This window comes from Pangasianodon hypophthalmus, chromosome 8, assembly GCF_027358585.1.
Source record: "Pangasianodon hypophthalmus isolate fPanHyp1 chromosome 8, fPanHyp1.pri, whole genome shotgun sequence".
Taxonomy (NCBI): domain Eukaryota; kingdom Metazoa; phylum Chordata; class Actinopteri; order Siluriformes; family Pangasiidae; genus Pangasianodon; species Pangasianodon hypophthalmus.
In genome coordinates this window covers 47,501-62,387 of record NC_069717.1, presented here as the reverse complement: position 1 = coordinate 62,387, position 14,887 = coordinate 47,501, and the positions used below count along the sequence as shown (strand labels likewise).

The 14,887-nt window shown below is 48.6% G+C and overlaps 2 protein-coding genes across 2 annotated transcripts in view; one reads left to right on the top strand and one right to left on the bottom strand.

Moving 5' to 3' along the window:
- Positions 1-1,183: 1,183 nt before the first annotated feature.
- On the bottom strand, positions 1,184-8,202 carry fpgt (fucose-1-phosphate guanylyltransferase). Its single transcript, XM_034306644.2, has 4 exons — positions 7,879-8,202; positions 4,252-4,416; positions 4,059-4,151; positions 1,184-3,067 (listed from the first exon to the last, which is right to left on the bottom strand). The coding sequence occupies exons 1-4, from the start codon at positions 7,970-7,972 to the stop codon at positions 1,674-1,676; spliced, it is 1,746 nt and encodes a 581-aa protein (XP_034162535.1). The 5' UTR covers positions 7,973-8,202; the 3' UTR covers positions 1,184-1,673.
- Positions 8,203-8,775: 573 nt separating this feature from the next.
- The window catches only part of lrriq3 (leucine rich repeats and IQ motif containing 3), a 17,763-nt gene continuing 11,651 nt past the window's right edge, over positions 8,776-14,887 (top strand). The window contains exons 1-2 of the mRNA XM_053236045.1: positions 8,776-8,891; positions 9,926-14,887. The exon at positions 9,926-14,887 is cut by the window's right edge and continues 1,941 nt beyond it. Of these exons, the coding sequence (XP_053092020.1) occupies positions 8,776-8,891; positions 9,926-14,887 (5,078 nt within the window). The remainder of the gene's footprint in view (positions 8,892-9,925) is intronic.

Sequence of the window (14,887 nt, the reverse complement as noted above, 5' to 3'; positions counted from 1 at the left end):
TCTATGAGAGAAAAGCAAACCATTCTGAAGCTGAGAAAAGAGAGAAAATCTATCAGAGCCATTGCACAAGCATTGGAAATAGCCAATACAGGAATCTGGAATGTCCTGAAAAAGAAAGAAACCACTGGTGCACTAACAACCAGACATGGAACAGATCAGCTGAGGAAACAACAGCAGCTAATGACAGAAACATTGTGAGAGCTGTGAAAAAACCCAAAAACAAATCACCAACAACCTCAGGCAGAGGTGAAGGTATCACAAACCATCATTTGAAGAAGACTTCACGAGCAGAAATATAGAGGCCATACCATAAGATGCAATCCTCTCATCAGCAGTAAGAATCAGAAGGAATTCACAGACAAATACAGAGATGATCCATGAAAATTCTGGAACCAAGACGAACCTCTACCAAAGTGATGGAAAGACCAAAGTGTGCAGAAAGGAAGGATCTGCTCATGATCCAAAACATACGAGCTCATAGAGCAAGCACGGTGGAGGTAGTGTCATGGCTCGGGTTTGCATGGCTGCAGACTCACTAATCTTTCCTGATGATGGAGCTCATGATGGTAGCAGCAGAATGCAGCAGGTTGGTGATGTCAGTGGCTCGCCGGCTTGATGCAGTTATTGCAAGGGATATGCAACCAAATATCACTGTATTACAAATATAAGTGTTATTCACTTTAATAATAAACTGTGTGCCGTGTTCTAAGTTGTTTAACGCGTCTAGATGTAAATATCAGGAAATGAAAGCTGAAATTCTGATCTATCGTCTCATATTCATCTTTTGATCTCAAACCCAAATGTCTTCAGTGTAAAGCACAAACAACAGAACTGGCCTTGTGTTCCAATACTTTCAGAGGAGACTGTCTGAGTGTGTGTGTGTGTGTGTGTGTGTGTGTGTGTGTGCATGTGTTTGTGTATATGTGTGTGTGTGTGTGTGTGTGTGTGTGAGGACAAAGATAAAACAGAGCTGTAACTTTGTTTCTCTCTAATTCTCTCTGTTACTCTCTCTATCTTCACATTATGAGTCTAAGACATAAAACATTTAAATATCAAATAAAACATCTGGATTCCTGTAAAGCTGCTTTGAGTCCGTTCCTAACAGTTCTATATAAATAAAACTGAGTGTTGGTGCTGATGTTGTTCATAGTGTGTGCTGATAATAATCAGTTGATACAGAAGAGAACAGAACAGAATTTTATTTTTTAATTTTTACAATGTAGAGAGAATCAGAGCAGATTTAAACACATCATCAGAGCTTTAAAACCCGTTCACAGTGAACAGGCTTAGAGTCAGTGTGAGGAGAAAGAGAATCAGAACCCTGTGAGGTGATTGTGGAAGTGAGGAGATCGTGGACGTGAGGAGCTCGTATACGTGATGAGATTGTGGACATGAGGAAATCATATACGTGAGGAGATCATGGACATGATGAGATTGTAGGACATCCACAGGTCTCTATTCCATCATCCACATTAGCACCATAGTCCACCACCTCGACCACTCCCTGACAACAGGAAGTCACGTGCACTCTGTCTACCTTTCATCAAGACTTAAATCAATATAAAATTCTCATGTTTATGTTCTTATAATGTTGAGGCATCAAATTTCTAAAATTCAGCCTAAAATGCAACATGTTCCATTTAGCTGGATATCGATATTTCTCCCAGAGATCGTTATTCCTGATGTGTTGCATCTCGTTTTTCCCGTAGAATTTCCTCGTACAGATCGTTTCTGAACTTCAGCATGGTCTCCAGGTCTTTGTGGTGGAGGATGTCCTGCAGTGAGAGCAGTGTGTATTTCTGTAAACTTACAACTCCATCTCCGTGAGCTGCTCGGACCATCTGCAGCGTGGTGGAGAACGAGGTCTTCATGTCCTCACACACAGGGAACATGCAGCAAGTCCAAAGGTTACACACAGACACGTCTCCTGCGAGCCTGACGTCCCCCACGCTCAGTCCCCAGCGGCTCACACACTCTCCCACAGAAACACCAAACACCTCCAACCTGTTCACGTCTGCGCAGCTGGGCACCGTCTTCTTCAGATCGTCCTGAACACTAAACGCCACAGTGACGAACTGCGTCCTGCCATCCGTAGACACGGCAAACGAGTGCATGAAGGTGCTGGAGGGGATGGAGAGACCCCTGTCCACCCAGCAGCTACTGATGATGGAGCTCTGGCCCACCTCGACTCCCTTCTCCAGCCGGGAGAACTCCACCACGCTGCTCTCACACACTCGCGCACTTGGGTGGACGATGCTCTGTATGACACACGTGTTTTTATTCTCACACACATCCAGAGGACAGGAGCTGAAGGTGATGGTCTGGAGGCCGAGTTCCTCTCGTAGACACAGATCTACAGTGAGGTGGAACAGGTACTCTTCCATGGTGCCCAGGTGGTAGAATTTTGACTCGTTGAGGATTATAACATTCAACTGTGTTCCTCCGAGATGCTGGAAGATCTTCTTTCTGACCTCCACCAGATCTTTCTCCTTCTTCATCACGTTCTCAGTGTTGTTGGTGTAGTCGGCCGTAGCGCTGGTTCCTAAACTCTGCAGAAAATCTCCGTAGGCGTCAATCTCACACCTCAGAGGTCCAATTTCTCGGAACAGGTCCAGCAGCGTCTCCACGGTGTCATGACTGATGTAGTACGTGCTGTCTGTGTAGACCACTTCATCATCGTGCTTCCTGAACACAGCGCCGCTCCTGTGCATTACTTCCACACTGGGTTTGTGCAGGAACCGGAGACAGGTTCTATATTCCACATCTTGGACAGGCGGCTCATCTCCGGGTTCGAGAACAAACACGCCGTGTGACTGGCCGATGGACAGAGGGGAGGGGTGTGCGAGGGCGGTGAAGCCAGGTTTATTAAACTTTAGACTCTGGATGGCGCTGTAGAGCTCGACGTCATCAGCACATGTGACCAACACGCCAGGATTCATGTGAGCAGGAAAGTCCACATACATGAGCAGCTTCAGATCCAACATCTGATACACACGATCTCCCAGTGGAAGAGCCATGAAGATCTTCCCCAGAGCGCTGGTGTGGGGTAAACGCTGACTCCACCCTCCTGCACACACACACACACACACACACACACACACAATATGATCTGTGTAATGTTTTCTCTTACTGTGATTTATATTTCAAATAATCAGATTAATGATCTGATCTAGAACCATGGTTCTCAAAGTGATGTCCGTGGCTGCAAAACTGACGGGTGACTTGACATGAAAGCATCTAAAACTTGATATATAAAAAAACATAATAATAATAATAATAATAATAATAATAATAATAATAATCATCATCTTAACATTAATCTAACTGTAATTTTAATAAAACCAGGAAGTGCTGGTTTAATGGCTCAAATAAATGAATATGACGGTACAAATCTGTTCTATTTTTATTTCTATTAAAGCTGCTCTGATCATAAAGGGCATATTTGGGAATTCTTTCACTGTGGAAGGAGTTCAAGGCTGCAAATGTTTGGGAACTCCTGATCTGGAACAGTTTAAAAAATGTAGCTACATAAAATGTAACTCACCTAAAAAGCCACAGGGTGGCGCTGTGGACACTTTATAGATAAACACCTCAGATGTGTTATAACAGCAGCTTTAACATGCTTTGACATGAAACACTCGATTTCAATTATTTCATTATGATTAAATATAAACATTAAATCCCAACTCCACCACCTCCACCTTCAGTCTTTAGGCCACGCCCCCTACCTGAGGGTGAGGTGAATGTTCTCTTTCTATTTATTGTTTATAAATAAGTGTGTTACACAGAGTCAGAAAATACATCAGCGAGTCTGAGACGCTGGAGACCTGAGGATTCGCCCTGTGGGAGGAGCTACACACAGTTAGCGCAGCACGCTAACACAGAGGCTGTAAACTGCTCCTTTAATCCTTTATCTCTGATCAGCCGCTCGAACACACTTATTAATCCTCATGACAGTTAATAAGCCGTTAATAAGCTGATGGGACTAATCAGTCTGAGGAACGTTAGGAAAGCGCCAGTCTGATTCAAATGAATCAGGAGAACGTGTGAAAGTTCACCAGCGTGGATGAGGAGCACTCTGAATCTGGATAAAGTCTCTCCATACTCATCACTCAGGAGCTGCAGAACGTGCAATGTCGAGCCTCCATTACCTGAACACACACACACACACACACACACACACACACACACATTATTTTAATAATTCAGGATTAATTAGCATTTGAGGTGATTTTCTGCTCCTGTACTCGCCGATCTTGTGGCCTGGAGGATCTGCAAACACACGATAAACACTGAGGGGAAGCTCGCTCCTGCGGATCTTCTCCTGTAGCTGAACTTCATACCAGCATCTCTGATCTTCATCTACGGCTGTGATCACCACCAGGTCCCAAAACCCCCCAGATTTCACCTCAGCACCTGGAAAACACGTCATAAACACCAACACCTTTAATCGTGTAGAGGATCACAGTGACACCTGTGCTAAACACACCTTTAACTACACACACACACCTGTGCTAAACACACCTTTAACTACACACACACCTGTGCTAAACACACCTTTAACTACACACACACCTGTGCTAAACACACCTTTAACTACACACACACACCTGTGCTAAACACACCTTTAACTACACACACACCTGTGCTAAACACACCTTTAACTACACACACACACCTGTGCTAAACACACCTTTAACTACACACAAACCTGTGCTAAACACACCTTTAACTACACACACACACCTGTGCTAAACACACCTTTAACTATACACACACCTGTGCTAAACACACCTTTAACTACACACACACCTGTGCTAAACACACCTTTAACTACACACACACACCTGTGCTAAACACACCTTTAACTACACACAAACCTGTGCTAAACACACCTTTAACTACACACACACACCTGTGCTAAACACACCTTTAACTATACACACACCTGTGCTAAACACACCTTTAACTACACACACACCTGTGCTAAACACACCTTTAACTACACACACACCACCTAAACACACCTTTAACTATACACACACCTGTGCTAAACACACCTTTAACTACACACACACCTGTGCTAAACACACCTTTAACTACACACACACCACCTAAACACACCTTTAACTACACACACACCTGTGCTAAACACACCTTTAACTACACACACACACCACCTAAACACACCTTTAACTACACACACACCTGTGCTAAACACACCTTTAACTACACACACACCTGTGCTAAACACACCTTTAACTACACACACACCTGTGCTAAACACACTTTTATCTACACACACACCTGTGCTAAACGCACCTTTAACTACACACACACCTGTGCTAAACGCACCTTTAACTACACACACACACCACCTAAACACACCTTTAACTATACACACACACCACCTAAACACACCTTTAACTACACACACACCTGTGCTAAACACACCTTTAACTACACACACACACCACCTAAACACACCTTTAACTACACACACACCACCTAAACACACCTTTAACTATACACACACACCACCTAAACACACCTTTAACTACACACACACCTGTGCTAAACACACCTTTAACTACACACACACCTGTGCTAAACACACCTTTAACTACACACACACCTGTGCTAAACACACCTTTAACTATACACACACCTGTGCTAAACACACCTTTAACTACACACACACCTGTGCTAAACACACCTTTAACTACACACACACCACCTAAACACACCTTTAACTACACACACACCTGTGCTAAACACACCTTTAACTACACACACACACCACCTAAACACACCTTTAACTACACACACACCTGTGCTAAACACACCTTTAACTACACACACACCTGTGCTAAACACACCTTTAACTACACACACACCTGTGCTAAACACACTTTTATCTACACACACACCTGTGCTAAACGCACCTTTAACTACACACACACCTGTGCTAAACGCACCTTTAACTACACACACACACCACCTAAACACACCTTTAACTATACACACACACCACCTAAACACACCTTTAACTACACACACACCTGTGCTAAACACACCTTTAACTACACACACACACCACCTAAACACACCTTTAACTACACACACACCACCTAAACACACCTTTAACTATACACACACACCACCTAAACACAACTTTAACTACACACACACCACCTAAACACACCTTTAACTACACACACACCTGTGCTAAACACACCTTTAACTACACACACACCACCTAAACACACCTTTAACTACACACACACCACCTAAACACACTTTTAACTACACACACACCACCTAAACACACCTTTAACTACACACACACACCACCTAAACACAACTTTAACTACACACACACCACCTAAACACACCTTTAACTACACACACACACCACCTAAACACACCTTTAACTACACACACACCACCTAAACACACCTTTAACTATACACACACACCACCTAAACACACCTTTAACTACACACACACCTGTGCTAAACACACCTTTAACTACACACACACCTGTGCTAAACACACCTTTAACTACACACACACCTGTGCTAAACACACCTTTAACTATACACACACCTGTGCTAAACACACCTTTAACTACACACACACCTGTGCTAAACACACCTTTAACTACACACACACCACCTAAACACACCTTTAACTACACACACACCTGTGCTAAACACACCTTTAACTACACACACACACCACCTAAACACACCTTTAACTACACACACACCTGTGCTAAACACACCTTTAACTACACACACACCTGTGCTAAACACACCTTTAACTACACACACACCTGTGCTAAACACACTTTTATCTACACACACACCTGTGCTAAACGCACCTTTAACTACACACACACCTGTGCTAAACGCACCTTTAACTACACACACACACCACCTAAACACACCTTTAACTATACACACACACCACCTAAACACACCTTTAACTACACACACACCTGTGCTAAACACACCTTTAACTACACACACACACCACCTAAACACACCTTTAACTACACACACACCACCTAAACACACCTTTAACTATACACACACACCACCTAAACACACTTTTAACTACACACACACCACCTAAACACACCTTTAACTACACACACACCACCTAAACACAACTTTAACTACACACACACCACCTAAACACACCTTTAACTACACACACACCACCTAAACACACCTTTAACTACACACACACCACCTAAACACACCTTTAACTATACACACACACCACCTAAACACACCTTTAACTACACACACACACCACCTAAACACACCTTTAACTATACACACACCACCTAAACACACTTTTAACTACACACACACCACCTAAACACACCTTTAACTACACACACACCACCTAAACACACCTTTAACTATACACACACCACCTAAACACACCTTTAACTACACACACACCACCTAAACACAACTTTAACTACACACACACCACCTAAACACACCTTTAACTATACACACACACCACCTAAACACACCTTTAACTACACACACACCACCTAAACACACCTTTAACTATACACACACCACCTAAACACACCTTTAACTACACACACACCTGTGCTAAACACACCTTTAACTACTCACACACCACCTAAACACACCTTTAACTACACACACACACCACCTAAACACACCTTTAACTACTCACACACCACCTAAACACACCTTTAACTACACACACACCACCTAAACACACCTTTAACTACACACACACACCACCTAAACACACCTTTAACTACACACACACCACCTAAACACACCTTTAACTATACATATACATGAAAGTGACGATATTTACCCCTCATTCTGTTGAATTTATCCAGTTTGTCTTTGGTGGATTTGGACAAATGTGTGTTTTTTGTATGTTTTATATTTTTTGTTTGCTCTGTCATTGTGAGAAATTACCTCAGCGAGCTAACAGTCAAACAAGAAATTCAGAGAACGCAGCAATAACTAGAATAAGAATCAGGGTTTATACAGATTTTTACGTGGTTTATTTGTAAATTAGCTATTAAATAATCTGATAATCTGAATTTTACTAACTTCATCGGCGTAAATAAAAAGCCCTTCTTACGTCCACGTTTTTTTTTCTTTTACCACCGCTGTTCCGACAACTCTGATTCCGATTGGTGAAATGCTTGCGCATTTCAATCCTAACCAATCCTAACAAGCAAAGACAGTTATACTAGCCAATCATTAGTCAGGAGGCGGGATTAACGGAATACGGGTGAGACACAAAACGTCACTGCTATGTTTATATCGCAGCTTCCTGGTTAATAACAGGAAGTTTCTTAAACTTGCTGGCGTTTTGGTAATTTTATGATTATTTAATTAATTCTCAATTTAAATGCTGGTTGTGTCACAGATATTGAAAATGTTTGAGTAAACAAATAAAAAATGAATAAAATTTAATAAAATAGGCACCTTTCCAAACGACTGTTGCTATGGCAACTTTCCCCTCACTGTTGTGATTGCTGAGGTTAGGAGTCAGGAGGTAGAGTCTGTTAAAAATAAAACATTCTGTGTCCTTTTCCTTTCAGACCTTTTCAGACATGCTGTTTAGAGTTTATATAGAGTTTTACAGAGTTAGTTTTATTATTATTATTATTTCATGGCGCTGTTTGGAGCTTTATAATGCCCTTTATTCTGTCTCTGTAGAGCAGAAGAGTGAGGTGTTGATGGAGAACAGAATCAGATGGATTTGAACTGCTGTGAGTCTTTAAACCTGGAAGATGGACACAGATCTTCATCATCATCCTCATCCTCTTCTCCGTCCTCGGTGTGTGGTGAGCAGGACGTGGTGGTGCGGAGGTGTGCTCTCCGGTTACACAGCCTCAGTGGTGTGTGTGTGTTCAGAGCTCTGAGAGTGTGTGTGCTGTGTGATAACTTCATCACCGACATCGAGCCGCTGCGGCAGTGTGTGAACTTACTGAAGCTCGACCTCAGAGGCAACCAGGTTCATCTCTAACCTCATCTATTCAGTGTGTACATGCAGGAGAGCTGAGTGTTAATTACAGAAAACTATTCATGTGCATGAATACTACATCATTACTGTGTAATTACACACACACACACACACACACACACACACACACACACAGAGTTATCTTTAAAAAAGTTTACAGAGGGGAAAAGTACAAATTACAGTTTTCGATGCTCCAAAAGTGCAAAAATGTCATTTAGAGTAGCATCTTTACAATTTAACATCAAATATAAATAGATTAATCTCTGTGACACTTTTAAAGATTTGCGTGTGTGTGTGTGCATGTGTGTGTGTGTTTGTGTGTGTGTGTGTTTGTGTGTGTTCAGATCACTCAGCTACCTGAAGCTTCATTCTGGAAGAATCTGAAGGATTTACAGCTGCTGTGTCTACATGATAATAATATTTCTGTGATGAGCGATGTTTCAGGTCTGAGTGTTTCTCCATCTCTGAGCGCTTTAACGCTGTATGAAACGCCCCTCAGTCAGAAAAGAAACTACAGACACTGTGTCATTAACAGCATTTTCAGCTTGAAGGCCTTGGACCATCATGTCATCTCAGATGAAGAGATCATTGAAAACTGGCAGCTTCCTCTCAAATTTAAAGCCATGACACTAAATTTATCTATCAATCTGCATCCATCAGGAAACACGGTAACTTCAACATTAAAAACTCACACTAATCCTCTTATTATCTGCTTCTTTTTATTGTGTCTGATATCACATCAGTGTCACGTCCTCTCCTGATTCTCTCCTGTTCTGTGCGCTGTACGAGTCTGTGTGTCAGCTGCCTGCCTCCGAATGCAAAGTAGCCAGAAATTCCACTAGAGGCGTTAGGAAAAAACAGTCACTGAGACTGACAGATAAACAGGCCACGCCCCCTTCCCTGAGACTGACAGGTACAGAGGCCACGCCCCCTTCCCTGAGACTGACAGGTACAGAGGCCACGCCCCCTTCCCTGAGACTGACAGGTACAGAGGCCACGCTCCCTTCCCTGAGACTGACAGGTACAGAGGCCACGCTCCCTTCCCTGAGACTGACAGGTACAGAGGCCACGCTCGCTTCCCTGAGACTGACAGGTACAGAGGCCACGCTCCCTTCCCTGAGACTGACAGGTACAGAGGCCACGCCCGCTTCCCTGAGACTGACAGGTACAGAGGCCACACTCCCTTCCCTGAGACTGACAGGTACAGAGGCCACGCTCCCTTCCCTGAGACTGACAGGTACAGAGGCCACGCCCCCTTCCCTGAGACTGACAGGTACAGAGGCCACACTCGCTTCCCTGAGACTGACAGGTACAGAGGCCACGCCCGCTTCCCGGAGACTGACAGGTGCAGAGGCCACACTCGCTTCCCTGAGACTGAAAGGTGCAGAGGCCACACCCGCTTCCCTGAGACTGACTGGTACAGAGGCCACGCTCGCTTCCCTGAGACTGACAGGTACAGAGGCCACGCCCGCTTCCCTGAGACTGACAGGTACATAGGCCACGCTCGCTTCCTGGAGACTGACAGGTGCAGAGGCCACGCCCGCTTCCCTGAGACTGACAGGTGCAGAGGCCACGCCCGCTTCCCTGAGACTGACAGGTGCAGAGGCCACGCCCGCTTCCCTGAGACTGACAGGTACATAGGCCACACTCGCTTCCCTGAGACTGACAGGTACAGAGGCCACACTCGCTTCCCTGAGACTGACAGGTACATAGGCCACGCTCCCTTCCCTGAGACTGACAGGTGCAGAGGCCACGCTCGCTTCCCTGAGACTGACAGGTACAGAGGCCACGCTCCCTTCCCTGAGACTGACAGGTACAGAGGCCACGCTCCCTTCCCTGAGACTGACAGGTACAGAGGCCACGCCCCCTTCCCTGAGACTGACAGGTACAGAGGCCACACTCGCTTCCCTGAGACTGACAGGTACAGAGGCCACGCCCGCTTCCCTGAGACTGACAGGTGCAGAGGCCACACTCGCTTCCCTGAGACTGAAAGGTGCAGAGGCCACACCTGCTTCCCTGAGACTGACTGGTACAGAGGCCACGCTCGCTTCCCTGAGACTGACAGGTACAGAGGCCACGCCCGCTTCCCTGAGACTGACAGGTACATAGGCCACGCTCGCTTCCTGGAGACTGACAGGTGCAGAGGCCACGCCCGCTTCCCTGAGACTGACAGGTGCAGAGGCCACGCCCGCTTCCCTGAGACTGACAGGTGCAGAGGCCACGCCCGCTTCCCTGAGACTGACAGGTACATAGGCCACACTCGCTTCCCTGAGACTGACAGGTACAGAGGCCACACTCGCTTCCCTGAGACTGACAGGTACATAGGCCACGCTCCCTTCCCTGAGACTGACAGGTGCAGAGGCCACGCCCGCTTCCCTGAGTCTGACAGGTGCAGAGGCCACGCCCGCTTCCCTGAGACTGACAGGTGCAGAGGCCACGCCCGCTTCCCTGAGACTGACAGGTGCAGAGGCCACACTCGCTTCCCTGAGACTGACAGGTGCAGAGGCCACGCCCGCTTCCCGGAGACTGACAGGTACAGAGGCCACGCCCGCTTCCCTGAGTCTGACAGGTACAGAGGCCACGCCCGCTTCCCTGAGACTGACAGGTGCAGAGGCCACGCTTGCTTCCCTGAGACTGACAGGTACAGAGGCCACGCTTGCTTCCCTGAGACTGACAGGTGCAGAGGCCACGCCCGCTTCCCTGAGACTGACAGGTACAGAGGCCACACTCGCTTCCCTGAGACTGATAGGTACATAGGCCACGCCCACTTCACTGAGTCTGACAGTTACAGAGGCCACACTCGCTTCCCGGAGACTGACAGGTACAGAGGCCACGCCCGCTTCCCTGAGACTGACAGGTGCAGAGGCCACGCCCGCTTCCCTGAGACTGACAGGTACAGAGGCCACACTCACTTCCCTGAGACTGACAGGTACAGAGGCCACGCCTCCTTCACTGAGACTGACAGGTGCAGAGGCCACGCCCGCTTCACTGAAACTGACAGGAACAGAGGCCACACTCGCTTCCCGGAGACTGATAGGTACATAGGCCACGCCCGCTTCCCTGAGACTGACAGGTACAGAGGCCACACTCGCTTTCCGGAGACTGACAGGTACATAGGCCACGCCCGCTTCCCTGAGACTGACAGGTACAGAGGCCACGCCCGCTTCCCTGAGACTGACAGGTACAGAGGCCACGCCCGCTTCCCTGAGACTGACAGGTACGTAGGCCACGCCCGCTTCCCTGAGACTGACAGGTGCAGAGGCCACACTCGCTTCCCTGAGACTGATAGGTACATAGGCCACACCCGCTTCCCTGAGACTGACAGGTACAGAGGCCACACTCGCTTCCCGGAGACTGACAGGTACATAGGCCACGCCCGCTTCCCTGAGACTGACAGGTGCAGAGGCCTCGCCCGCTTCGCTGAGACTGACAGGTACAGAGGTCACGCCTCTTTCCCTGAGACTGACAGGTACAGAGGCCACACTCGCTTCCCTGAGACTGACAGGTATGTAGGCCACGCCCGCTTCCCTGAGACTGACAGGTGCAGAGGCCACGCCCGCTTCCCTGAGACTGACAGGTACGTAGGCCACGCCCGCTTCCCTGAGACTGACAGGTGCATAGGCCACGCTCCCTTCACTGAGACTGACAGGTGCAGAGGCCACGCCCGCTTCCCTGAGACTGACAGGTGCAGAGGCCATGCCCGATTCCCTGAGACTGACAGGTGCAGAGGCCACGCTCGCTTCCCTGAGTCTGACAGGTGCAGAGGCCACGCCCGCTTCCCTGAGACTGACAGGTACAGAGGCCACACTCGCTTCCCTGAGACTGACAGGTACATAGGCCACACTCGCTTCCCTGAGACTGACAGGTACAGAGGCCACACTCGCTTCCCTGAGACTGACAGGTGCAGAGGCCACACTCGCTTCCCTGAGACTGACAGGGACAGAGGCCACACTCGCTTCCCTGAGACTGACAGGTACATAGACCACACCCGCTTCCCTGAGACTGACAGGTACAGAGGCCACACTCGCTTCCCGGAGACTGACAGGTACATAGGCCACGCCCGCTTCCCTGAGACTGACAGGTGCAGAGGCCACGCCCGCTTCCCTGAGACTGACAGGTACAGAGGCCACACTCGCTTCCCTGAGACTGACAGGTACAGAGGCCACGCCTCCTTCACTGAGACTGACAGGTGCAGAGGCCACACTCGCTTCCCTGAGACTGACAGATACAGAGGCCACGCTCGCTTCACTGAGACTGACAGGTACAGAGGCCACACTCGCTTCCCTGAGACTGACAGGTACATAGGCCACACCCGCTTCCCTGAGACTGACAGGTACAGAGGCCACACTCACTTCCCTGAGACTAACAGGTACAGAGGCCACACCCGCTTCCCTGAGACTGACAGGTACAGAGGCCACACTCGCTTCCCGGAGACTGACAGGTACATAGGCCACGCCCGCTTCCCTGAGACTGACAGGTACAGAGGCCACGCCCGCTTCCCGGAGACTGACAGGTGCATAGGCCACGCTCACTTCCCTGAGACTGACAGGTACAGAGGCCACACTCGCTTCACTGAGACTGACAGGTACGTAGGCCACGCCCCCTTCACTGAATCTGACAGGTGCAGAGGCCACGCTCCCTTCACTGAGACTGACAGGTGCATAGGCCACCCCCGCTTCCCGGAGACTGACAGGTGCATAGGCCACGCCCGCTTCACTGAGTCTGACAGGTGCAGAGGCCACGCCCGCTTCCCTGAGACTGACAGGTACATAGGCCACACTCGCTTCCCTGAGACTGACAGGTACAGAGGCCACGCCCGCTTCCCTGAGACTGACAGGTACAGAGGCCACGCCCGCTTCCCTGAGACTGACAGGTACGTAGGCCACGCCCGCTTCCCTGAGACTGACAGGTACAGAGGCCACACTCGCTTCCCTGAGACTGACAGGTACGTAGGCCACGCCCGCTTCCCTGAGACTGACAGGTGCATAGGCCACGCTCCCTTCACTGAGACTGACAGGTGCAGAGGCCACGCCCGCTTCCCTGAGACTGACAGGTGCAGAGGCCATGCCCGATTCCCTGAGACTGACAGGTGCAGAGGCCACGCTCGCTTCCCTGAGTCTGACAGGTGCAGAGGCCACGCCCGCTTCCCTGAGACTGACAGGTACAGAGGCCACACTCGCTTCCCTGAGACTGACAGGTACATAGGCCACACTCGCTTCCCTGAGACTGACAGGTACAGAGGCCACACTCGCTTCCCTGAGACTGACAGGTGCAGAGGCCACACTCGCTTCCCTGAGACTGACAGGGACAGAGGCCACACTCGCTTCCCTGAGACTGACAGGTACATAGACCACACCCGCTTCCCTGAGACTGACAGGTACAGAGGCCACACTCGCTTCCCGGAGACTGACAGGTACATAGGCCACGCCCGCTTCACTGAGACTGACAGGTGCAGAGGCCACGCCCGCTTCCCTGAGACTGACAGGTACAGAGGCCACACTCGCTTCCCGGCGACTGACAGGTACAGAGGCCACGCCTCCTTCACTGAGACTGACAGGTGCAGAGGCCACACTCGCTTCCCTGAGACTGACAGGTACAGAGGCCACGCTCGCTTCACTGAGACTGACAGGTACAGAGGCCACACTTGCTTCCCTGAGACTGACAGGTACATAGGCCACACCCGCTTCCCTGAGACTGACAGGTACAGAGGCCACACTCACTTCCCTGAGACTAACAGGTACAGAGGCCACACCCGCTTCCCTGAGACTGACAGGTACAGAGGCCACACTCGCTTCCCGGAGACTGACAGGTACATAGGCCACGCCCGCTTCCCTGAGACTGA

Coding starts and splice junctions, on each gene's coding strand:
- fpgt (XM_034306644.2), bottom strand. CDS start 7,972: ATGACAGAGCAAACAAAAAATATAAAACATACAAAAAACACACATTTG. Junction 4,417..7,878: donor TAAATTCAACAGAATGAGGG/GTAAATATCGTC, acceptor CGTGTTTTCCAG/GTGCTGAGGTGAAATCTGGG. Junction 4,152..4,251: donor TCCTCCAGGCCACAAGATCG/GCGAGTACAGGA, acceptor GTGTGTGTTCAG/GTAATGGAGGCTCGACATTG.